Raw genomic sequence first — 27,677 nt, 5'->3', positions numbered from 1 at the left:
CGCCGCCGGTGCACGCACGGTAGCATTTGTCTGAAAAGAAGAGCGCTTTACCGCACTAGCGTGCGGTGACGAATGCGGAAGCATTTTTGCACTGCTTGCTTGGCATTAACGTACAGGCGGAGAGGAGAGATGAGGAAAGGAGATAGGAGGAGATGAGAGAGGAGGTGAGAGGAGCAAGGAGGATAGGAGAAAGGAGGATAGGAGAGATGAGGAGAGAAGAGGAGATAGGAGAGAGGAGGCGAGGAGAGAATAGGAGATAGGAGATGAGAGAGGAGGCGAGGAGAGGAGAGGAGAGTAGAGTAGAGTAGAGTAGAGTAGAGTAGAGTAGAGTAGAGTAGAGTAGAGTAGAGTAGAGTAGAGTAGAGTAGAGTAGAGTAGAGTAGAGTAGAGTAGAGTAAAGTAGGGACATACCGTATAGAGACCAATACTGTTTGTAAGGGAAGCGATACAGCTGGGATGGGTGAGGAGAGAGGGAGTGATGATTGACATCTGTGATTCATCTATCAGAGAGACTTTGAGATGGGAAGATAAAGAAGGATGAGTCAGACACTGAGTAGAGAGAGAGAGAGAGAGAGAGAGAGAGAGAGAGAGAGAGAGAGAGAGAGAGAGAGAGAGAGTGGTAGAGCAAATTAAGAGAAAGATAAACCAACAGAGGGTTGTTGGACGAGGGAGGGGGGGTGAATGAGTGATTGAGTGAATGAGTGAGTGAGAGAGAGAGAGAGAAAGAGAGAGAGAAATTGGATGATGACAAACCCAAGGATTAAGATAAGTACACTGAGCAAATTAAGGGAAAGTTGAACCAACAAGAGGGTTATTGGAGAGAGTGTGAGTGAGTGAGTGAGGGAGAGGGGGAGGGAGGGAGGGAGGGAGGAGGGTCTCTGTGTTAGATGTTTGGGATGTTCTTTATTCCCTGGCGCTGGTCCAATCCCTGGTCCCTGGTTTTTAACCCAGGCTTTGGAAAGAGCATCAGGCTCCCAGGGCGACACATGGCACAAACAAAGAGCCAGGCAAATGCAGAGTAAGTCTCAAAAGCCCTGTACCTTAGGTCATCGGCAGGATTCAACATGTGCCACCCCTTCTCCACCAATCGGCATGCGAGGCTCTAGGCGTTAATAGCCTCCATCATAAGGTTCTTATATTAAAGCCCCTCTGTTTTATTTGTGCGCTCATGCATGGAAGGAGGCTCATATTAGCCTGATCATTTACTATTGGGCCAGAGGAGACAAATGCTGTTTGCACCACAATACTAGTACAGTACAGTAGTAGCAAGCAGTGTTAATTTTGTCAACGAAAATGATGACTAAAGATGTTCGTCAACAAAGCTTTTTTTCATGACGACAACGAGACGTGGCGTCACGTTAATGTAGACCATGTGACACTAACGTGACTAAATAGTTAATTAAATATCGTTGACCACAACTGACGACACAAAATGTAGTTTGCTAAATACAATTTAGCTTTATTGTCAAGACTGTTTACTTGCTAGCTAACAGTAGCTCGTTTGCAGACAGGCAAGTATCAAACATAATTGTCCGTGCGGAACCCTATCCCCAACACAGCGTTCCGTGTGTAGGGGCCCACCACTGTTATGCTGTGAGTGTTGTTTCCCCCCCGGGAGTAGTGTTGTCACGATACTGGAATTTCGACTTCGATACGATACCTTGAAAAGTATCGATACTTCGATATTATTTCGATATCAAAAAAATATATATATATATTTTTTTTTTTTTTTTTTATAAACAAATTTAGCTTCTCTCTGGTACTATAAGAGAAGATAAATATAACAATTTTAAAACCCTTTGTTTATCTTTAGATCACACATTTAAAAATAACTGTTCATCTCACTTCAATAATTTTTATTGCAAATGCAGAACATGGTATTTTCTCAAGCAGACAGATGTAAACACTGTAATCTGTGTTGCATGTACCTGACAAACTGAACTGTTTATATTACAGTTAGTAACAGTTTCGTTTTTATTTAAAGATAACGAGAGAGAGAGAGAGAGAGAGAGAGAGAGAGAGAGAGAGAGAGAGAGAGAGAGAGAGAGAGAGAGAGGGAGAGGGCGGTAGAGAGAGAGAGAGAGAGAGAGGGAGAGAGGGAGAGGGCGGTAGAGAGAGAGAGAGGTAGCGGAGGTAAACTAGAGTTAATGGTTTAATGCTTCAGTCACAGTGACGTTGAAAGAGCAGCTGTCACGAACCTCTTTCATTTCTTTATGGAGATCGGCGCTGGCACTGCTCTAACACCGCTTGCAAATAGCATTGGGGCAGTTGTTTACTTGAAACCCGAAGTACCTCCAAACAGCACTTCTGCTGTTTTCTTTATCCACAAGCACAAGTTGCAGAGGCTCTGCATTTACCATCTTCAGCTAAAATGTTTGTTTACTAACTGAAGAAGACGGCTCTCTGTGACTCTGTGAGGGGGAGGGCTGGACTCGGAGGAGCCGGGGGGCAAGCGCGCTGAGCGCTCTGAACAGCGCGTCAACAACTTGCGGTAGAACACTCGCCAGCTGGTACCGATACTGCAGAAAGTATCGGTACTTCGGGAAATGAGTATCGAAGCCGTTTTAAATATTCAGTATCGATATGTATCGATACTTCGATATTTTTGACAACACTACCCGGGAGATATGGGAGGACAGACTGCAACAGAGCGCTACATAATGTTTTGACCCATGCACCACAATAGCTTACATAATGATAGGAAAACATACCTGCCCTCCTCCTCATGGGAAATGTAAGATCACTGGTCAACCAGATGAACTTTCGGCCCTGGTAAAAATCCAAGTGGAATACAGAGTCCAGCTTGCATGGAAATATCCCAGTGTGGTGGAACTGCATGGCTTCACCATGATGTCCATGATCATGCGAGCCGACAGAAACAAAGCCAGCGCCGCGGTAAGTGGAAAGGTGTTTAGTTAAATCCAGAAGTGGTGTAAGTTTCAGTTGGTTACTTTATTGAACGTCGGTATCACATACAGCTGCTGTAGCGTTCTAGCTCGTGCCGAGCTTGTTTACATTCCACCAAGTGTGTGACGTCATCCATTCTACCGTTGCTAGTCTGGGATACAGACAACACATCCCAATGCATTCATACTCATCAACGGGGAATTTAATCATGTCAAAATAACCAGGACCCTGACAAACTTCACACACTTTGTTTTTAACAAAGTACTAAATAATTGTATGTTATGTATTAACTGTTTTTAGATGGCTGTGTTGATGCTGTGATGGACACCGGAATCTCCCCTTGGGGATAAATAAAGGTTTTCAATCAATCAATAAGTCTAACCAGCTAGCACTAACGTTAGCTTTTTTTGTTTAGAAAAGACTCACACCAACTTACAGTATGAGGCTGTAACTGAGTGGCGAGACTAAAAAAACGTTTTTTTTATAAAAAAAAATTATAATAATAATAATAATAATAAAAAAATATTAAAGACTAAATCGAGACTAAACGAAGACTAAAATGCTCAGACCTGTCATTAACTAAAACTGACTAAACTAAAAATAAATGAAGATGACTAAATATGATGAAAACGAAAAAGGATCATTTGACACATGACTAAGACTAAAATGAAAATAGCTGCGAAAATTAACACTGCTAGCAAGTCTGATTTGCCTATGATTGAGGTTATAGATTACTATTATATTTCATGGGTTGGGGTTGTGTTCTTGTGTTTTTGTGGAAGTCGTGCTTGATGTGTTTATTGTTGTCTGTCTTGAGCATGTTGAGGCAAATCCCTAATGACTGAATAGGAAAATCTTAATAACATCAAATGGTTTCCTTTTCCAAAAAAGGTGGTTTGGTTCAAAAAGCGATTAATACCGTGGCCTGCTTTTAGATGGCATTTCAAAGGAGGTGCACTAACGCCTATGCCCTAGCTTGACATTAAGTCCTAAACAAACACGATGGGACAGATTCATCTAGAAGTGTATCAACCGTAAATATCGTGTTTATTCTGTTGGCATGACTTTAAAATAGCGAGGGTTCCATGGTCAGGGAGAGTAAGAAGACACTTGGAGGAACTACGAGTTTAAACACCAAGTGAAGATCAGGAAGAGCAACACCAGGAATCTCCATATGAATCTTGGCGAGGCACCTCTGGCTAACCCCCATCTGTTTAACTACTCACTACTGATACAGTTCAAACTGTGATCCTTTCACTAATGTCTTTTTTTTCTAAAAAGGAAATGACCCTTCTGCAATATCACGATCATCTCAAATTGATTCTTTTACTTCTATAAAGAATCCTTGTTTCTTTGTCTCGGCCTGTGAGCTGTTTGACCGAGTACTCATTGTGCAATTTATCCTGTAAACAGGACTTCTCTGAAGGCTACAAGCCTTTTGTATCTGGCTTTCGCAAAACCCACAGAAACCACTACCTTTCCTGATCAGTCCAGAAATGTCTGAATTACGCCATCTCGTCTGCTTTCTGTGTTATTGTTGGGAGGTTCTGTTTGAAACATCAGGACTTAAGTGGTCCTATTAACCCGATTAGGCTACTCAATCCAGCCAAGTGAAACTGTGATGGCAGTCAAGCAACTGTAATAACAGCATCATCTCCATCTGTGTATGTTAATTGTTGCCTTTCTCTCTGGATTCGATAATGTCACAAACACTCTTTGTAGACCTCTACCGTTACAGATGACTTCATGTTATTCCATGTCTAAGACTAAGACTGGAGCCTAACACACTGTGGAAAGACACAAAACCCTGTGGGTGAACCAGAGTGCCAACCCACTACCGTAGAAAGGTAATTTGACTTTTACGTTCAACCTTCTCTGTGCAAGACCCTATGAATTGTATTCATTGAAGTCTTTTTCATCTACTACAGTGGCTACATGAAGGCAGGGCGAGTCCAGTTCAGTTTTCATTTTGGATTTCTTCAACCTATAGGCTATCATTCCCATACGTGAAACTCGCCCGCCGGTCCACTACAGGATAGCGTGTCAGTGTCACATTGAAACACTCGACCGGAACTGTTTACATTAGCAATTTCAGCGAAAATGCATGTGTTTGTGAAATACTGAGCACAACGACTGGATAAATGAGACTTGGATTATACTGCACAAGTTGTGAGTCATTTAGCCATTTAGCTGACGCTTTTATCCAAAGCGACTTACAAGTTCTGTACAACAAGTCAGCAGGAAGGGTACAACTCTGGCAGCTAAGGGTCAGTAAGATTGTTCGTCAAACAGTGTTGAACTTGAGTGCTACAGTCTTGAGTGCATAGTAGACATTATTAGCATAGTAGGTAGTATGGGCAAGGTATATTACTTAGTAGCAAAGTGCATAATAGTAAAAGACAGTACAAAGGTTAGTGGGTCCGAGGCGGGCCAGAACCACAGAGTGTACGGATGTAGCGCCATGGGCCGTATAACACAGTGTCAGACACACGCCTAAGGGTGTCTGGGAGAACACGCGCAGAGGTTCGCGGGACAGGCGTGGGAATGTGCGGCCTGGGGTTGATTTTTCCTTTCGCAGACATTCATCATCATAAGGTTTTTACAAACCTAGCTGATCTTGTTCCTCGTCGCCATCCGAGACGCCATTAGTCTGCGTGGCCACAGGGCAAAGGAAACATTTGCCGTCAGTGCGGGGAGAGGAATGCACTGACGAGACTTGTGCTCATCTGCGTCTCTCTCTCTTTTCTTCTTCCTCTTCAGGGCCCTCATTCATCAACGTGTCTTACGCACAGATTTGTGCTTAACCTGTGCGTACGATCATTTCTAAGCAAAGAGTGGGATTCATCAATTTCAACTTGAACTTGACTCTGTGCTTACGTGTACGCACAGGTCGGAGCACACTTAGCTGACGCCCAGTGGTAGAATATCGTTACTACGCATAAGCGCTCCTCAGTTCTGCATTAGTTTCAAGGCGGAAATAAAGACACTGGCGCGTGTTCTGTATGACCCCCGTAATCCATTATAGTTCATTGTGAAATAGCAACAGTAGTGTAATTATGGTCAAAACCCTATAAATAGCATTTGGAATAATAGATCTTTCTCTCAGAATGAATGCAGCATGGTTTATATAGCGTTATCGGAACGTAGCTCAACTCGTTATTATTTTGCGCACAGACCGCAGAAACACGGGAACGTTTTGATTATATTTAAAAGGCTTTACGTTAAACGAAACAAGTGGAATTTCGAAGCTGTAAGCAGAATACAAGTCATATGAACACCCACGATATAGTGTTCTTCCCCCTTTTTACTGTATAAGAAAGAATAAAAAACGCATTGCAATGACACCAGGGTGTATGTGTATTACAAAACCCTTGCAATAATGTGTCTTAAATGAATGAAAAGCATACATGCTCTGGACACAGAGCATATCGTGTGGGTGATATGACTTGTATTATGCTTACAGAATTCCACGTATTTAGTTTTACAATGTCAACGCCTTTTAATGTAAATCAAAACGTTCCCGTATGTCTGCAATCTATGTGCAAAATAATAACGAGTTGAGTTCTAACAAAGAACATATTACATGCTGGTATGCTGATAGAGTAAACTATTATATGAATATGATATGATATAAGGTATACACTGGTCCGTCGCATACACTGGTATGCGCAAGTTACTGTTGCATAATGTAGGCTATGGCTGCTATTATATGTAATTCATATAGGCTACCTAATAGTATATGATTTTTAGAGGCATCTATTTTGTTGTCGGTAATACCGACAACAAAATAGATGCCTCTAAAAATCATATAGCCAATCGAACACAACTAATAAAGGCATTCATATTACAGCACGGTTATAATGACACACAACCAACGCCAAACAGTGGTCAACGAACGGTCTTTATTAGTATTTTGAGCTGTCCAGGCAGAATTGCAGCAATGGTCTTAGGGAGCCGTTGATATCTGACATCACCGTTTACAAGTCCGCCTTTTATTTATCCCATAACACGCGTTGTGTCTTCTTGGTTCGACAGCAGTGAACAATCTCCGTGAAGTTTCTCAGAGTTCCGCTCGGGTCAGTCCATTATTTCACATCCCATGGGGGGTGTTTCCTCACTTTCATGACCATATATGGATAATCATGCACGAGCATTGACGGTAGAACAAAGTGGTATTCATCAACACGGAGGAGCATAGGACCTGTGTACGCACGGTTGATGAATCCCGATTTTTCTGTGCGTGCACTGATTCTACATTCTGTGCTTACGTGTGGAAATAGAACATGTTCTACGTCCACGTTGATGAATGAGGGCCCAGGCCTTTTGATCCACATTTTCTCCGGGTCCCTCCCCTACTTCGCAGCGACGGGGCCCAAGCCTACACCGTATGCGCACGCGGGCCGACCTGATCCGAGATTTCATCTGTCATTAATATGTTATGTTAATACGATAATACTCTACAGCCGGTTCTGATTGAGTTGCTAGTCACACTTAATGACCAAATATTTATGAAAAGGGAATTTCTTTTTTTTTGCAATCTCATTCGCACTGCATGCTCTGCTGTGGCCTACGTTGGGTTTTTAGCATCGAAGGAATTAGTATTTGCGGTGTTATTAGCTAAAGCCACGAACAACAATTACAGAAAGCTAACCTATACTGCGCCGTCACGGCAGAAGTTGTAATCTACAGCCAAAACAAACCGGTCGAGAGAGCTACATGGTGTATGATTTTCCTGTCAGACTGTCATATCTTGCCCAGGTACCCCCTACAGAACCTGACGTGATACATAGGCAACCCCTGCTGTGCAAGCTGACACCTCATGAGAGATGAGCTGATCTTACTGTTGACAGACATAAACAAAAGAGCCACATCTCCTGCGTTGTCATCACGCCGCTCTGCTCTCAACCCCCATCGACCACTTCAGTTCCAGGGTTTGCCTTTCTTCTTCGTCTGTCCTGTGTCTGTCATTCGCCCAAGAGCGACGCATTCCACAATCAGTGGGTCTTTGTCCTGCGAGATAAACCATGCAACGCTTCAAAAGGTTGGTCGGAAAGGAGATTGTGGTATGAAGTACTACGAGTAAAAGGGTGGAGAACGTATAGAGAACGTATAGTGTATAGAGCATATAGAATGGTAATAGTTGCATTTATATAACGCTTTTATCCAAATCGCTTTACAATTTGTTCCTCACATTTTACCCATTCACTCACACATTCACACACCGACGGCGGAGGCAACCATGCAAGGTGCCAACCTGCTCATTGGGAGCAATTAGGTAGGGGTTAAGTGTCTTGCTCAAGGACACATCGACACACTGCCCGGGAGGAGCGGGAATCGAACCGGGAACCTCTGGATTGCCACGACTGCTCTACCTCCCATGTGCGGCCCCATATAGAGAGCATATAGAGAACGTATAAAGTGTATAGAGCGTATAGAGCATATAGATAGTATAGAAAGTGTATAGAAAGTGTATAGAGAACGTATAGAGAATGTAGAGAACATTATAGTGTATAGAGAGCATAGAGAACGTACAGTCTAGAGTGTATAGAGCGTATAGAGAGAATATAGAGAATGTATAGTGTATAGAGCTCCAAACAGCATTCAGCCTTGAACGTCAAACTGCTCCTCTGAACAATGACTTAATTTTTTCATGACTGACACAGCTTTTTTGTTTTTGAGAGGCCCGTCTGCCAAACATCGAGAGTGACAGATGACGCTCCTGCGCTTCCCCCCCGACGAGGTGACAGTCACCACGGTCCAGAGACGCCGTGTAATTCGACCTATAATCGAGAGAGTATCGTTTGGCCCACTGGCAGCCCCTCTGTGTTTCTCTCCTCATGCACGACGGACAATGGAGATCGCCGCTCTTCCCCCGACACCGCGCTGGAAGTTATCTGAATGAGCAAACTAGATGACTTAAGGCCGCCAGAGAGCCGGGCGCACTGTGAGCGGACCGGACTCTGCGCGGCATGTCCGCAGTCATTTGAGATTTCATAGTCGAGCGTACCACCGGCGCGTACCAATTTACTACATTTCTCGTACCAATTTACTACATTTCTCGTGCCAGTTTACTACATTTCCCACAATCCTTGTGCACTGTTCACACTTTCTTTTAAAAAAAAATTTAAAGATACTTTTTTTGGCATTTATTAAAATTGTTCTGCTTTATTGGATAGACAGAGAGGAAGGATGGGAGAAGATATGGGGAGGAGACATTTGGCAAATGTCACCGGGTCCGGGAGTCGAACCCGGGACAGCCGTGTTGCACTGAAGTGCTGCCACCCTGGCGCCGCCTGTTCACACTTTCTGTCATGGCGTCGTCCACGTCCATGTCAAAATAACCAATGTCTAGCTTATCTCTGTTTCCAAGATTTCGAAAAATAAAACTGGCAGTTTTACACACTTTACACACTAGAAAAGCCACTTCTCAAGTGTCTTCAGATGATGAAAAAAAGACATGGTCCAAATGCATATGAATTGGAATGGATAACGATTAGCGATAGTGAAACAAAATGTTGCGTCATATACCTGCTAATGTCTTACCGGACAAATCCTACCCATAGAACCATGATCCTGCCCTACTACTAAGAAACTTGAAACTTGAACTTGAACTCTCTCTTGGCACGGAGTGAGTGTTCAGATAAAATGCAGATCGGTGTCACATTTAATGCAGGTCGATGTCAACCGACACCGTTGAGCGACGCGGACGTTCTGCCAAACTCTGTGAGAGCCTTTAAGGTGATGACTAGAACCCCCCCTACCCCACGGCCCTTCTATGAGTTAGTGTCATGAAGGTGTCATGAAGGCCGCGCGGGCGGCTCAGAGTTCTCATCTTGAGGGATGTCACACAGAAGGCCCCTCTTGATTGAGGCTCCAGTGTGACTCGTACCGTCTGAATCCCACTTCACAACAGCTGGAACTACTCAACGTCTCTCTCTATTTCTGGTATGGACCCAATATGTGTGTGCGTGGATGTGTGTGTGTGTGTGTGTATGTGTGTGTGTGTGTGTGTGTGTGTGTGTGTGTGTCTGTGTGTGTGTGTGTGTGTGTGTGTGTGTGTGTGTGTGTGTGTGTGTGTGTGTGTGTGTGTGTGTGTGTGTGTGTGTGTGTGTGTGTGTGTGTGTGTGTGTGTGTGTGTGTGTGTGTGTGTGTGTGTGTGTGTGTGTGAGAGTGACAGCTAACAATAGGACCTGGACACATGGTTATATATTAAACAGCCTCTCAATCCCCCAGGGAGGACTCTATTCCTCCCTATAGGTTACCATGCCAACCCCCCGCAATAATACATATGCCCTGTTAAAGGGCATGGTACAGCCAATCACATCCTGCCTACAGGGCCTGAGCAGGTGATATCACTGTATCTGTTGCCCTTTCTCAGCGTAGCACAACCATAAACGTATAGATATGTTTAAGGCTATATATATACAGTATACAGTATACAGTAGGCCTACATAGCCAATATAGCCAGAGACTGAGAGGCAAGCTTAATCGTGCCGAAAAGCAGAAGGCAGTTAGGAAGGGAAGGGCAAGCTGGGAGATAAGCAAATCATTCCTACGGTTGTCAGAGGTGTGTATGTGTGTGTGTGTGTGTGTGTGTGTGTGTGTGTGTGTGTGTGTGTGTGTGTGTGTGTGTGTGTGTGTGTGTGTGTGTGTGTGTGTGTGCGTGTGTGTGTGTGCGCGTGTGTGTGTGTTTGTGTGCCAGACATTAAAGTGTGCGTGCATAATGTGCCTGTGTGCGTATGTGTGCCTGTCTCCCATGCATTACGTAGCTGCCGCCACAAATGCAGACAAATCTATCCGTCCATCCATAATTCTCTACAGTATGTCAGTTTCATCAGAGAGCGGTGGGCGGGTGGGGGCGGTTCGGTGGGTGGGGGCGGTGGGGTGGGTGGATGATCTGAGCGTACAGTCACTCTCCCAGCCCAGGTATAGAGAGACTCTAAATCATCCCTAGCGATGTTCTTGTCCGAAGACGCTCCCTGCAGGAGGGGACGTTTTCACATGATATGGCTGCCCTCCACTTACGGGGTCCTTCCGACATCAATCAGAGGCATAGGAGCCGTTGCCAGGGGCAACCGGGGAGGGGGGGGGGCGCCGCTCTGACCTCAGTGGGGCTCGTCGTCTCGAGGCAGGACAGCATGTGCTCGCCTGCTGAGCATGTGGGCAAAAACGAGCCGCTCTTAACAACGTGGGTCTGACTCACCAGGCGTTTGATCATCGCTGCAGCCTCTCTCACATCTACGAACGTCAAAATAGCCTAATTAGATTGACTGGGAAATCGGGTATATACTGTGAAACGCGCACGTCTAATGATACCGAATTCCGAGGCTTGGCAGGCGTTCCCGACAGCGTGCGCTCTCTACGGGGGGAAATCAATGTCTCCTCTTAGCGGAGCTGACGTTTTGGGATGCACGCGGGAAGACGGATCTGAGTCGACCCCTCGCTCGGAGATTCCCGCTCGCCATGCCAACCGGAGAGAAAGCTCTTATTTCATGTTTTAAATTGCCCCGTTTAATAAAGTTCATCTGGAGCTGGTCGTTAAACAGCCTGAAAGGTCATGTTGTGTTTTTTCCTCTTAGGTGCTCGTAGCAACAAGTCATTCTCCGTCACTGTTTGAATTTTTTATGATTTGTTTTATTCTTTTATGTGCGTTCTAAGTTCTCACGCTCATTAAAGTCACCCTGCGCTAGCAAGAGAGGCCACGGGGGTGATGGCGATGGGGAGGGGAGGGGCATGTGCGTTGATTGGCAGGGAGCCTGAGGATAACTTCCCGACTTCCTGTTTACACGCTAAGAGGTTTATCTCTCCAATCACAGGTCTAGGAGACCAGCCTTTCCCAACGCCATGACAATGTAAAGTAAGAACGCTGATCTCACACGGGACCCCGAGGTAGACAAACAAAGAAGCCAACGTGTCCCTGCATGTACACACTGGAGCCGTTAGGTACATGAATAGAATGTGTAACGCAATACAAAAGCCAGCAGAAGAAACAAGATGGTTTGGTGAGACGGGTTGAACGGCTGATTTGAATGGGATTGATGGTTGCCTTTTGAGTGAGTGAGTGTGTGTGTGTGTGTGTGTGTGTGTGTGTGTGCATGTGTGCGTGTGTGCGTGCGTGCGCGCGTGTGTGTGTGTGTGTGTGCGTGTGTGTGTCATCGGTGGCCTTAAGGTGCAGGGGGCCTGTTTAAACATCAAATAAGGGGCCCTCGTCTTATCAACACCCCCAGCAAGTACATTTACATGTGAATGTAGCTGGCCATAATTGTATATATATATACATTAGTGTTCTGGGTACAAGGTGATTATCAAATTCTGCAAGCAAATGAGAGAAAGAGTCATTTACAACCAGGAACAAGGTTTCTGTGTCGGTGATGTTGCCTTTTCAAGCGTACCTACTGCGCATCAGTTATCCATATTGGCACAGTGTGCACATTTGCTTTGTCAATCCAGGACCCTGCTAGCGGATTGAAATGGGCCGCCTATGTGTGTGTGTGTGTGTGTGTGTGTGTGTGTGTGTGTGTGTGTGTGTGTGTGTGTGTGTGTGTGTGTGTGTGTGTGTGTGTGTGTGTGTGTGTGTGTGTGTGTGTGTGTGTGTGTGTGTGTGTGTGTGTGTGTGTGTGTGTGTGTGTGTGTGTGTGTGTGTGTGTGTGTGTGTGTGTGTGTGTGTGTGTGTGTGAGTGTGTGTGTGTGTGTGTGCGTGCGTGCGTGCGTGCGTGCGTGCGTGCGTGCGTGCGTGCGTGCGTGCGTGCGTGTGTGTGTGTGTTAGGGTTAGGGTCTAGTCTTGACTCTTGTAAACAGAGACACTGTGTAAGATGGAAGCTAACAGAAGCCCTGCGCTCATTTACATGACAAGGGGGCCCCCGTGTACACAAACTACAGAGGAGAGAGCACAGTGAGGGGGCCCCCGTGTACACAAACTACAGAGGAGAGAGCACAGTGAGGGGGCCCCCGTGTACACAAACTACAGAGGAGAGAGCACAGTGAGGGGGCCCCCGTGTACACAAACTACAGAGGCGAGAGCACAGTGAGGGGGCCCCCATGTACACAAACTACAGAGGAGACAGCACAGTGAGGGGGCCCCCGTGTACACAAACTACAGAGGAGAGAGCACAGCGAAGGGGAAATCTCAGAGCGGTAGATCATTCCTCTACCAGACGTTTCAAGTGAATCCTAGTTTAAAGATTACAGTATTTCTATAGAGGTGAGATGGGGGGGGGGGAAAGTGAATAACACGCTGTAATTAATTTATTATTATTTATTTACTTATTTTTTAAATCAAAAGGATTTCTTCTTTACCGCTTCACCCTGCGGTTCCAAAGCGGTGGAGGTCTGAAAGCTGAGGCTGAAAGAGAAGCTCCTGGAATGCCAGATAAAATAAGGAGAGAGAGAGAGGCCTCGGATCTGAAAAGACCCGGAGGGCTTATTGAACAACAGGGACGGGGTCGCAGAGCGTTACAGACAGAAAGGTGAAGCACAGAGCTGACACAGTTGCTCATTCAGTGTGACAAAGAGCGATGTGGACTCTACATCAGTGTATTTCTATCTCAGCCTGCTGGAGTGTTCCACCCCCCCCCCCCCCCCCCCCTCCCCCCCACACACTCAACCACCCCCACCCCAGTTTGTGAGGGCAGATGTCAGCCAGTAGGCCCCCTGGAAGGTACAGGAGTGCCTCGCTCTTGCGGCTGCCCTGGATATGGCCTGTATGAAAAGGCGACGGGATTGACTTAACCAGAGCTGAGGAGAGAGAGCCCTGTAGTTAGACTGAAGTGGCGCTTGGAGCGGTGTGTGCTTTACATAAATGTTTTCCAGTGTGTGATTCATTTTGACAGTTTTGTATATTTATATAAACATTTATTAATATATATATTATATTATATTTATATTGTATTTATTTTCTGTTATTTTCTTTCTGTCAGTGTTTGACATGACTTGAGGGTCTAGTTTCATCAATACAGGTTCAGTGGGATATGTGCGTGTGTGTGCGCGTGCGTGTGTGTGCACGTGCGTGCATGTGTGTGTGTGTGTGGGGACAGATAATAAGACTCCGCTCGCCCACCGACAACACAAAACCTCCCAACCACCGCCAGCCCTCAGAGATACCAGTGTCAATCAACACTGTTCACAATTAGGATTGAATTGCTATCTATAGGACATGTGACCCCCGCGTCTATTTTTACTAGACGGGGGGGGGGGGGGGGGATGACAGCATTGAATCCCTAGAGTACAGAAATATGCACATAATACATAACTCACCTCCAGGCCGGATCAAAGCCAGGCCTGGGCCATCCCACGCTCTCTGCCTCTGTGGTATGTACGCAGACCTGTACGGCGCATACCGCTGTAATGAACAGTGATGTGGACTTTTTTCTCTGTTCATTTGTTTGTTCTTTTCTCTTTTATTTGAATTTTTTTATAGTCCCTTGTCTTACAGGGAGTGTAAACACGAGGGACAAATATTGGCTAGATATAAATAGCTTTTGTTCTCTACTTTTCCATGGCTTCATCCAGGGATTTACTGTCCACAGGACTGGGGGGGTGCCACCTCCGTAAAGGTAGCTGTTTACCAGCGACACACCAAGGCCAAGGACGATCCAAAACCACCAGCAAAAGAGTGTGTTACGCCGCAACTGGGTTACGCCAGCAGGGGGCACAGAATGGCGTTGTTTTTCCTAACATAATATGGTAGCACGGGGGAACAGCGGAACACCAGGTCCATCTCAGAAGCACCAACACACACCTCACACCACGGATTGGGACGGCGGGTCTTACCTAGCAGCTGCACACTGCGCGTCAGGCCGTACACGTCGACGAGGGCCCAGAGTGGCTCGGCGGCTCGGACCCCGCTGAAGAACAGCATGGGGCTGGACTCGTTGATGCGGTAGAACACGCGGCCCTTCTTGTCCGCCCAGAAGGAGATGACGTTGCCCTCGTTGGCCAACTCCTCGGGCAGCGCCTTGGCCCAGAAGCCGCTCTGGGAGACCAGGTCGGGGCAGGCGTACTTGGGCAGGCTGTCCGGGTTGATCCGGGACGGGTCCTTGGAGGTGAAGCCCAGCCGCAGAGCGCCGCTCCAGCAGCACTGCTTCTTACTGATCTGGGGGGAATACATGGTAAATGGTAAAATGGTGCATTTATATAACAGCTTTTATCCAAAGCGCTTTACAATTTGTTCCTCACATTTTAAACCATTCACTCACACATTCACACACAGACGGCGGAGGCGACCATGCAAGGTGCCGACCTGCACATCGGGAGCAATTAGGGGTTAATTGTCTTGCTCAAGGACACTTCGACACACTGCCCGGGAGGAGCGGGAATCTAACCGGGAACCTCCAGATTACCAGGCAACTGCTCTACCTCCTAGAAGAAGAGACCCCGACGGCCGGTGTCAGTCAAATAATGTAAACACAACATCTCACAGGTTAGCTATATTATTGTTTTTTGTTTATTTAGGAATATCTCATATCTTAGATATGACATTTCAGATGTTACAGTTCAGTCACTACAACCGAGGTTGAAGATTTTAAATGTTTTGACCGTTTACAAAGGTCAGTCCAATTATACAGTCCAATCGGACAAGTGTGGTTTTATATTCTCATGTTTCATGCGTGTCCTGCCAGCGTTGCTATATACAGACATTACTCGTTGCCTGGCGCTGACATTTGCTAAAACACAAACGCCTGTCACGTCGTTACACACCTCGCCTCCTCCTCCCTGTTCTCTTTTTAAAGAACAGACACCTGCTGTTAGTCAACCGAGAGGTTTACGTGACGACACGTAATACAATTCACTTAATCAGATTTGCCCATTCCATAATGACTAGAACAATGTCTATTCAATTGTCAATGTATCCCAACGTGTGGTGCGTAATGATTCTTTCTTTTTATCAATGTATCCCAACGTGTGGTGCGTAATGATTCTTTCTTTTCATCAATGTATCCCAACGTGTGGTGCGTAATGATTCTTTCTTTTCAGGATTCTTGTGAATCCTATACATGTCACATTGTCTTTAGCATGTGGTGTTGGCAGTCTGCCAGGATGTGTGTGATCCAAGGATGTGTACTATGCAGCATATCCTGATATTAGCTAAACAAACAAGACAAGCTTAAAGCCAAGTCTGGTTTTAAAAGTACTTTGTGCTGAAACCGGTACAGCCACTACCTCAGTAGACCCTTCTTACGTAACTGGTAGGTCCATGTTCATTTCACAAGTTAGCCACTTTGCATCTGTAAAAAACATGTCGGTATAGGCTGAGTATTTTTACTGAACCAACATGCAGGCCCTGACATAGCAGATGGGAACCTGTTAAGGGTTGTACCTGCTCAGTCTCCTTAGGAACCCGGGGAGATTATTTGACGTGTTTTTGCATGCGTGTGCTTGTGTGTATGTGCATGTGCATGTGCATGTGCGTGTGCGTGTGTGTGTGTGTGTGTGTGTGTGTGTGTGTGTGTGTGTGTGTGTGTGTGTGTGTGTGTGTGTACGTGCGCCCTCATGTCTACATACTTCACAGAACGACAACTACCTCCATCTCAACACTGGCAAGACCAAGGAGATGGTGGTGAACCATCGGTGGAGGAAGAAGAAGGCCCCAGCTCCCATCACCCCCTGGGGGTTGGAGGTGGAGGTGGAGGCGGTAGAGAATTACAAGTTCTTGGGGGTGCTTATGACAATACCACGGACTGGACCAAGAGCACTAAGGTCCTTAACATTTAGCCTTAATCTTATTTTCATACCAGCGCTAGTTTCCCTATGCTTTTTCTTTTGTTGTTGTACCTTAGTTGCTATTGCATGTACATATATGTGTTTTATTACATGTATACATACATACCAACGATTTGCCTGTTTTATTCTCCACCCATCGATCATCCATATAGCAGCAACACTATATTATCACCGACATCCAAGTTGGGGGATCCCCCTTTGAACAGCCCATCTGAGGTTTCTCTCCTCCACACCACCTGTGGTGCGTTTTCCTATTGCTAGGTTTTCAGTGAGTTTTCCCTTATCTTCATTGAGGAATGTCTGGGAGTGTTGCATATTTCGATTGTATGGTGTTCTTCATTTATTGTGATGTTTCTTCTTGACTTGTTCAAGAAGACTTGTACAGCCCATGGGGGCATTACCTTGTGATTTCGGGCTTTACAAATACATTTGATTTGATTTGATTTGATTTACAGGAAGGGACCGAGCAGACAGAGAAGAGGCTCAGGGTCCTTTAACGTCTGTAACAAGCCTCTGCAGATGTTTTGTCAGTCTCCACGCTTCTTCACCGTGGTATGCTGGGGGGGGACAACGCCAACGCTGACAAACTGAATGAATTAGTGAAGAAAGACAGCTCTGTAGTGGGAGCTGCTCTGGACAGTCTGGAGGTGGTTGCAGAAGGGAGGACAAGGAGGAAGCTGTACGCTACCCTTGAGAACGCCTCCCCATCCCCTCCGTGATGAGCTGACTGAAAATGAGAAGCGGGTTCAGTCATAGACTTATCCTCCCCCTCCGACATACCACTCACTAAGCGCTTCGAGTCCTTTTTGCGCCAGTAGCCGTCAAGCTCCACAACCAGGCAGGCAAGGCATCAAGCTCCACAACCAGGCAGGGCTTATCGCCACGGATCGGGAGGTCTGCTACATCCGATAGGCCACTGGGCTCTTTATCACCGTATCTGTGTTTTCTTTATTCTGCTCTATTTACTGTAATTTGCCCTTTGTATTATTCTATTCTAATGCTGAATCTCCCTATGGGAAAATAAATAAAGGCTTTCAATCAATACGGTGTACTAGGGGTGGGGGGGGAAATCGATACGTAGTAGTATCGCGATACTTTGCGTGGCAATACTGTATCGATACAGGGACGCCAAGTATCGATATTTAATTATTCATAAAAAGAATATATATATATATATATATATATATATATATATATTTTTTTTTATAAGGAAGTTGCATTGTTCATTTCAATACCTGTAATAGTAAAGTAGTCCACACACACATGTGCATTCAGTTAAGTTGGAATATGACTGTAATACAAACAGTTCAGTTTGTCAGGTACATCTGTCTGCTTGAGAAAATACCATGTTCTGCAATAAAAATTATTGAAGTTCGATGAACAGACTGAACTTTATTTGATTAGATAAAACATGTTGACAAAGTTTTACTTTGCAGTTGAAAAAAGGTAATAAATTAAATGTGATAAAAAATATATATATATAAAATATTATTTCCGCAATACTCAGTGTATCGCGATATATTTAGTATCGCGATACTATCGTATCGTGACACAAGTATCGCGATAGTATCGTATTGTGAGGTCTCTGGCGATTCCCACCCCTACGGTGTACTGTATGCAGATGACCTCTGAGTCCCTTCCACTGTATCGTTGTGATTAAGAATAGATCTCTTGGTCTCTTCATAGAGCAATTAGAGCATCTACAAGCCTCTACCTCGCTCGCCCACCTGTCCTCTGCGTAACCCGGTGCTAGTACATGAGGCCAGGGGCAACATTTCCACTAGGGACAGGGGGGACAAGCCTTTTCAAAATCTTGTTTTTGTCCCTCTCACTTTTTACAATCCAAAAACTAACATTATATAACGTTAATTAATATGCAAGACTTTTTTTGTGATGTGTGCATTTGTGCGATGTCGAGAGGAGTATGGCTAATGAAGAAAAGTATGGTCAAATGGAAATCTTCGTGGGTATGATTTGAGCTTCACGCACGCGCGTTCTTCACAAAAAAATCTATCACGCGCACATATTTATTTCCCATCCTAGAATAATTGTGTGTGTGTCCCCACTTCTCAAACTACGGGGCGACAGTGGCTCGGCAGGTAGAGCAGTCGTCTGGCAATCCGGAGGTTCCCGGTGAGATTCCCGCTCCTCCCGGGCAGCGTGTCGATGTGTCCTTGAGCAAGACACTTAACCCCTAACTGCTCCCGATGAGCAGGTTGGCACCTTGCATGGTCGCCACCGCTGTCGGTGTGTGAATGTGTGGGTGAATGGATCAAATGTGAGTAACAAATTGTAAAGTGCTTTGGATAAAATCGCTATATATATAAAAAAGCAGCCATTTACCATTTAACTAAAGTGTCACCCTTGCATGAGGCCGTCCGGCAGTGCTCCGTGAGATACACACACTGTACCTTGAGGCGGACCTGCTCGTACAGAGCTACGGGTCTGTGGCTGAAGGTGATGGCGTTGCAGAAGCTGGCCTGCCTCTTGACCGTCCTCTGGGCCGCGTCCATGACGATCTGGGAGCCCTTGGCGCTGGGGTGGAACAGCAGCGGGCTGATGGCGAGGGGGCTCCCGCCCACGCCACTGCCACACTGGATGGGCAGGCAGCGCTTGGGCTTGTGGTGGCACCGGTGGGCCGTGGAGGGGAACGGACCCCCGAGTGAGTCTGAGAGAGAGAGAGAGAGGGAGAGAGAGAGAGAGAGAGAGAGAGAGAGAGAGAGAGAGAGAGACAGAGATAGAGAGAGACAGAGAGAGAGAGAGACAGACAGAGAGAGAGCGAGAGAGAGAGAGAGAGAGAGAGAGAGAGAGAGAGAGAGAGAGACAGAGAGAGACAGAGAGACAGAGAGAGACAGAGACAGAAAGAGAGAGAGAGGGGGGAGACAGAGAGACAGAGAGAGATAATATTATACAATAGTTAGGTACATCCATGGTGGGGGAGGGGTAGACACTGCAATCGATGACCGGACAAAAAGTGAGATGTTACGTAACTCTAGTTTAAGATCTCTTTATTCGACTATATTGATCTCAAAATAAATCCTGCTTTGTCTTCTGTTAATGTGGGACCATAAGAACCAGTGAGCCAGTGAGCAGTAATCCTACAGTCCCTTCGGGAGGGAAAGCAATTGTTCTTGCAGTTTAATTGTGTTTCATGACAATGTCTTAGAAGGCAATGCAATTTCGCCCTAATTCTCCCATCACGCTCGGTTCCACTTCCTAGCCATACAATCTAACTCATTTTGAAAATCAAGAGATCTGATTAGATTATCTGCGCAGAGTGTGCCCCGCTCTCTAACCCATTCCGTGGGGCATTCTGCAGACACTGAGTACTTGGCACAGGGCCGACTGACTGAGACGGACAGCTGGATTACGAGCGTTATGCAATCGCCAGGCCTACATACTACTCCATCAGTGTAATCCCTTTTCATCATTCACAATTCATCCTCCTGGTTATCGTTTGAATCCCCCCCCCCCCCCCAATAATACTTTATAAAAAAACAAAACATACAGTACATACATGTATGAAATTATATAAAAATCAAGAAAATAGACTTATACAAATTAAATAAACAGAAATGCCCTCTCTACCACCCTAGACAATAAAAAAAATATATAACAACAAATTAAATTAAATAAAAAAAATATATAGATTATTATTCATGGTGCATGTCAAATAAAAACAAGAAAATCTCCTAGGGAAGAAAATATATGTAATATATACCTATAGGCCTACACAGATATATTTACATAGACCTTTGCCCAAAATAAAACAATAAATAAAAGCTTCTGTGGTCCTGCTATTGACTAAAGCAACACTTCAGTCCTGCTATTCTCTTTGCTTACTCTTCCCCTTGCCTCCTAATATAGTAATATAGTCCAAAAACAGCGTTAAGGGTATCCTTAAAAAATAGCATTCTGCAAGAAAACAACACGTACATTTTTCTGATAGGAGGTTTTGCTCTTCGGCCCTCGACATACAGTATGGAGGCTCCTTCTGACTAGTTAATTGGATGCATAGAGAGATGAATGTGGTGGCAGTGGGAGTGGGAGCAGGTGGCTGAGGGAACCTGTCCCCAGACACCAACACTATAGAGCAGCCATGCTGGAAACAACTCCAACAGCCCCTCATCCGCTGAAACTAACGGCGGGCGTTTGCCAGATGCGGTAACGCTACTAAAACAGCATCAGCATCATTTTATCTACAATCTATGGGGCCTTTGGGTGTCTGGAGTCAGTCATTCATCCCAGCGCTGCCACCGTGGTAGAGAGAGGATATTGGGTTGCCTGATATCTCCCCACATCTTATTCTCTGACAAAACAGAGGGGGGGGGGGGGGGGGGAGCTCTGGCTTTCTCTCATGTCCTGAGGACGACTGATAACACCACCACACAGCATGCTTTTTTTTACTCTTTTACCCTCTCTCTCTCTCTCTCTCTCTCTCTCTCTCTCTCTCTCTCTCTCTCTCTCTCTCTCTCTCTCTATCTCTATCTATCTACTGATAGTAATGAGCCTTCCAGTTTTATTTCTTTCTCATTCAAACCAGGCCTACGAGGCATCATGCATTGTTGTCGTGCCTTTTGTCTTATAAGGAGCCACAGGAGAGCGGTGCACATGGTCCAGGGGCAGACTGTGCTGAATGCATTACCGGGGTGGGCTAGAGAGAGGCACAGCTGCTGGAGAGGGAAATGGAGGTTAAGTGTGAATCCATGTTCCTTAGCAACAACGACCCGCATCAAAAGGGTCTTGATCAGCGGAGGCTTTCTGGCCGAAGCCAGAGCAGCGAGATAACAGATGCCGTTTGTTTGGTACAGGGCACAACGAAATTATATTTGCATTTTCCCCAATCCCGTCCATTGGCAACTTGGCACTCGTGTCCACTTCTCTCTGGGTTGTCTGTCCCTCCTCTGTATTGGGAGAATAGCTTGTTGTTTACACAGAAATCCTAAGCTTATTGAAATTCCAACCTTGCGTCACCGTCCTGGCCAGCTTATCTAGAGGTGAGCGAGACGATCCAACCGTAGCCCACTGCCAGACGTACTGGATATACAGACAGACCGTGTGCAAGGGGAAGAGTATAGCTCCATCTATACGAGTCATGTAATGTCTGTGTATTATTCCATTAATTCCTCTCCACTTCCCCTTCAGAGAGTAACGTCTATTTCCAGCTACGTCTAATCTGGTCCATATCTCAATTTCCTTTGTTTTCTTTGTTCTGCATGCCACCTCAAGGTTTTTGAGTTATTATGGGTATATATATACTGTATATATAGGCTATACTCATAGGTTGAGGTGGGGGACTAATGACGAGAAGTCGGAATTCTCCAGAAATTTTAGTTTTATTACTCAACCATTCGGGATTTGTTCTTCTGAAGTTGAATAATGACTTAAATGTGAAGATCAGTGTATGTGTGTGTGTGTGTGGGGGGGGGGGGGGGGGGGGGGTGTATATAGAGTAGGGGTGGGAATCACCAGTTTCATCATGATACGATACGATATCGATTCTTTGGACAACGATACGATATTTGCCGATATCACAAAGTCTCTCACGATACAATACGATACGATTAGATTCAGGTGCCTGCGATCGATATGAGATGATATCATATGCCCATTTAACACAATCAGTAACATTTAGATCAACAAAAAAAAGGTAATGAAAATATCATTTGACATTTGTATTTTTGAGCTCTTCCAGACATTTAAAGGAAAATCAATCTATTGTTTTTAATACAAATAGACCTCCTGTTCACTGTAAAGTGCCATGTTTTTATATATTGAGCTTTAAACTTTAAGCTAAATTTTTTGGAACTCAAAACTCACAACCTCCCTCTCCCAAACCATTCCTACAACAATTTGTTGATGTTGCATGATCATGTATAGGCCTACATTTATTATGTATTATATTGTTTATGTTTAAATAACATTTAAACATCAAACTCCTCTGACCTCATCTGGTCTTTCCAAAGACGCGCGCACACACACACACAGAAAGGGAGAATGCTATGCTGTAACGTCTACACACACGGAGCTACTGCTGTTGTTCTTGGGCGGATATGAGACTCGCCACAGGATTTTCAAAATAAGAGTATCGATATGAATCGATCTTATTACATCGCATCGATCCGATTCGATTGTTGATAATTACATCGATGTATCGATCTGGATCGATGTATCGTCCCACCCCTAATATAGAGTGATGATGACACTTCCCAAGTCATCAGTTTCTTCTCCATCTCATTTTCATTTAATGTGTGTGTGTGTGCCAGACATTAAAGTGTGCGTGCGCTTTGAGCACGAGTGTGTGTGTGAGATTATGTGTGCATGTATAGTGTGTGTCTGTGCTACAAGCCATGGAGGGACCACTCTCTAAAAGGTCAAGGATGTCTTATTACGAGTCAACACTGTGAACAGCCTCTCCTGCTCCAGCCTGAGAAGAGAAGGACTTTATTCCACTAATGACGACGTAGAAAGAGTCACGACGATTCCATCCCCTCCCCACAATGCCCAGGCTTGTGTGTGACTAAAGACTTGTTATACCCTGATGAACATCTTTGAGGAGCTGTAAGCTAATCTCTCACTGTTTCATCTGGCTAAGGGGGCCGGTGAGCCGTGTGTGTGTGTGTGTGTGTGTGTGTGTGTGTGTGTGTGTGTGTGTGTGTGTGTGTGTGTGTGTGTGTGTGTGTGTGTGTGTGTGTGTGTGTGTGTGTGTGTGTGTGTGTGTGTGTGTGTGTGTGTGTGTGTGTGTGTGTGTGTGTGTGTGTGTGTGTGTGTGTTTGTGTGTGTGTGTGTGTGTGTGTGTGTTGTCGTGTGTGTGTGTGTGTGTGTGTGTGTGTGTGTGTGTGTGTGTGTGTGTGTGTGTGTGTGTGTGTGTGTTTGTATGTCTGTGTGTGTGTGTGTGTGTGTGTGTGTGTCTGTGTGTGTGCATGTGCAAACAGTTCAACCTTATCTCCACTCACTGTAATGCTGGTTAAACAGTGTACCATGCAAATAGGATTCCATCATTTTGAAGGAAAAGTAATATTCAAATATTTGTTCAGGATCTCATCTCAGGCAAATCACTTCCTATAGTTGCAGACAAGGAAGGTTGCAGACAAGGGAGTATAGGAGCCTTGGTGGCAAAGGGGCGGCTGTAGGTAGAGGAGGTTATTCACAAAATAAAGTGTTTCTCGTAATTACACCAGAAGCCGCTTTGCCATAAAGCTGTGCGATGTCGTCCTGTTCTCACAGCAGCCTGGTCTAAATGTGTGTACAGTGTGCCGTGCTGTGGGTTTACTGTTGCAAACACCATGAAGCCTGAGGGAGTTAACCGTATCACCGCCGAGTCTGTAGGCTTCAAAGTGGAACGGCAACACTAGTAAGAGATCATTCAAAGTCAAATAATCATTTTGCGGGTTCAGTTCACAAGCAGAGGCTATTTGTCTTATGGGGGGGGGGGGCATGTTTTTGTAGTCATGGATACTGTGTACTGTAACTTAAAATTGGGCTACTTCAAAATATATATTTTTTTCATTTGTACAAGAATTTGATTATTTGAATAGATACACTAATTAATTAATATGAACAAGTATCTCCTTAAGCTGAACACCAGAGAGACCAGAGAGACTAGTGATGATCTCATCAATAGATAAGTCCTGGATGTTGTTTATTCCCTGTTGTCTCTGATTGCTCATTATGCCTATCTATTGCTTTTCGTTGTATTGATTAGTATCATTACTATTATTATTATTATTATTATTATTATTATTATTATTATTATTATTATTATTATTATTATTATTATTCACCTGGCCATCCTTGTGGGGGGGGGATCTCTCCTTGGTTTGCCCTTCTCAGGTTTCTTCCCCGAATAAGTGCAGAAAGTTATGTTAAGTACAATTTAAACACAGATGCACAGATACGGTCAGGGACGTTACCAAGAGACGGGCAGATTTAATGCCACCCCAGAGAGTGTGAGTTAGGTGGAATTGAGAATGAGGTTACATTTTTGTTTTACTGTCCTGTTTACGAGAATTTAAGGGAAGTACTTTTGAGTAAAATGTCCTCCATTAATGTTGCTGGATGAATATGAACAACTTGAGTTGTGCTTCAGGAAGGGAACTTTTTTTGTATCAGATTTTATTTGTCAAGCTTGGGAGAAAAGTCAGAATACTTTAAGACTGAGCTATAATCTGTGTTTATGTAATCCCTATTTAGATAATGAAAATGTAATGTGTAATGTAATAATGGAACAGTGCAACATTATTTTTGGTGTCTTATAAACCCATTAACTCATTCAGAGCCAGTCACGAGAAAAGTCAGGTTAACTCGCCAACCGTTTCTTTTGCATTACATCAGAGACCAGGTAAGGACTCTATATGTCAAATCTTGCATTGATCTGATATTTATTTCTACCGCGATCAAAGCTGTCTGTGTGTGTGTGTGTGGCTGTTTACCGTTGGGTGCAGGAGGTGGGGGGGGGGGGGGGGGGGGGGGCAGCGGCTGCGCTACGCTACGCGGGCCATTTCATGTATGCAAGAGCCGAAGGATAATAATGATAATCTAGCGTTGATTTCAGGAAGATTCGACAATCAGGCGAAAAATGACAACGTGTTTAGTGTGTTCCACTAAAGGGCTATTATAGCGTTTTTCCTGGGATTACTAAGAATCACCAAAACTATACTCATATTCAAAACGGTATAAAACGGAAATGTACGGATGAAAAAAACAATCTGTTTTGTGCATGTTGACTGGAAGCAACTCACTGACAATCGACGGGTGTATTAGACCCATAGCTATAATATAAGATATATTTTAAGCACTCGCAAATCAAAAAAATTAAAGCGATGGCGTTCTAGCGCCCCCCTGGCTCATTAACACATCTTGTGCCATTCACGTTGTACGACGTGTTTCAAGTTCATGCTAATTCTGCCAGATCACGGCGTACGACGTTATTGTGATCATATTTAATATTTTCGCCATGGTATTCAAATTTCCCTCACGGAGCCTTGTCTGATGCAGTGGGACTCGGCACAACTCTGCAACGCTTCAATACTGACCCCTGGTGGATGATCGGCGAGTTGCCAAACCGGAAATGGCCGGTTGGATATCGTGTGTCTCCTAAATCCGTCCGGCCACTCGCATATCGTCGTAGGACTCTAGCCACACACTGTGGATATGGATCGCTGCCATAACTCAATAATCGACATGATTTGGGCGTGTATTAGTATTATACAAACCGGAAATGGATCTACTCGATCCCCATCAAATAACTGGGATCTTTTTGCTCCAGTCTCATCGCCCAACGGTAAGAGGAGGCTGACGTGATTTTCAGCGGTGAGTGTTTATTATTATCCATACAAACTGCTCTGATCTATATATCACCCATACTCCATAAAGCATTTAACGACGATCACGGAATTATAAACGACCCCCCCCCCCCCCCGTTCACCCGCACATGATCAGTCATAACGTTTAGGACCATGTACAGTTGACATTTTTAATATAGCGTGGATCGGTATCAAACGGCATTTGATAATCTATATAATGCATTTATGCCTATATCTCACGTTCTAGGAATTACTGCAGAAAATGATAAAAACATATTTAAATTCTAGACGGTATTTTCGTATGAATGTGTGAATGAAAAAGTTAAAACGTTCCTACATCCTGAACGATAGATAATCGATGTTGAATGGGCCATAGTAATGTCAATTTAGCAATACAATTTAAAAAGTTATAGCCCTACAAAGAAGGTGAACCTCTCCATAGACTTACAGTGCTGGCAGAGAATGGTATAAGATGATCAAACTCTGTGGCAGTTAATGTGTTAAGCGATGAGTTAAGGTTGGGCACTTTGTGTGCATGACGTGAAAATAAAATAATGAATCAATCAATCAATCAAAAATCTTCCCTTGTTTAGTGTTTTTCCTTATCTTCTTTGGTGGTTCAAGCCAGGGGGTGTTTCTGCATTGTGGGCCTGTGAAGCCCATTAAGACATGGAATATGATTTTGGGCTTTACAAATAAATGTGACATGACTAGGAGCTGTTGATTAGTGGTGGATCACTCCCAGGAAACTATGAATGTACCATGGTGATTCTCCTGGGATATGGGTACATCTTCTGATTCAACGTGTTCTAGCTCAGATGAGGAGCACGTTCAACCACAGACTCAACCCCCCCCCCCACCCCCCCCCCCCCCCCCCCACGAACTCTACTAACCTTGGCCAGTCCTTGGCAGTCTATACCAGCGGCCATCAGGCTCCACAACCGTGGGGCATGGACTGCTGCCAGTAGCTGGAGAACTAACGACTGCAGAACTCGAGGAACTACTAGGAGTGTCTTGACCACTAAGTGTGTCTGACTCTAACCACCAAAACCTGCACGGATGTATGATGACGACGTATATCATGCCAGTCAGGGTACCTACTACCTTGTACAGTATATACTATATACGGCATCTTGTGTATACTGTTTACTTTTTCTCTTACTTACAGTAGTCTGAGAATTCAGATTCAAATTATTTATTGTCTATATTTATTGTAACATATAATATAACCAATATAATATATAATATAATGGATAAGGGCATACAGACCCTCCTCTGCACCTTTGATTACATTGTTTTATCTTTGTTTTCTCATATTTTTATATTCAGATACAATTTTATTGCCTATATTTATGTCTTTCTACTATTACCCTGCCCATACCTGTACCCCCTTCCCCCATGCTGCTATGACGAATTTCCCCAAGGGAATCAATAAAGGAATATCGTATCTTATATTCTTATCTTATCTTACTAACCTCTACATTGAATTAAAACTCATCTGGATGTAACAGCTCAATCTAAATTTCAATAAGCACAACAAAGTCGGCCACTAATTCATTGTCAACTCTCACTCAACAAAAAGTACTCACTTGACGGCATCGCGAATCAGTCTTGATGCTCTGATTTCCAGCGTAGTGGGACAAATTTTGTCTGTGTTTATAGATATCGACTAGAGATCAGTGGAATAGCACAATGTAGCTTCTGTTTTGTGGTGGATGTTCCCTTTAACCCTTTCACTGCGACAAT

At 44.6% G+C, this 27,677-nt stretch overlaps 1 protein-coding gene across 1 annotated transcript in view; it reads right to left on the bottom strand.

Moving 5' to 3' along the window:
• neurl1aa (neuralized E3 ubiquitin protein ligase 1Aa) overlaps positions 1 to 27,677 on the bottom strand; it is a gene marked incomplete at its 3' end in the record, with an annotated part of 76,784 nt that overhangs the window by 35,701 nt on the left and 13,406 nt on the right. The window contains exons 2-3 of the mRNA XM_084318076.1: positions 19,038 to 19,294; positions 14,677 to 14,998 (exon numbers count right to left, since the gene is read on the bottom strand). Of these exons, the coding sequence (XP_084174202.1) occupies positions 14,677 to 14,998; positions 19,038 to 19,294 (579 nt within the window). The remainder of the gene's footprint in view (positions 1 to 14,676; positions 14,999 to 19,037; positions 19,295 to 27,677) is intronic.

This window comes from Notolepis coatsorum (assembly GCF_963971535.1).
Source record: "Notolepis coatsorum genome assembly, chromosome: 7".
Taxonomy (NCBI): domain Eukaryota; kingdom Metazoa; phylum Chordata; class Actinopteri; order Aulopiformes; family Paralepididae; genus Notolepis; species Notolepis coatsorum.
This window is presented reverse-complemented; position numbering and strand designations above follow the sequence as displayed.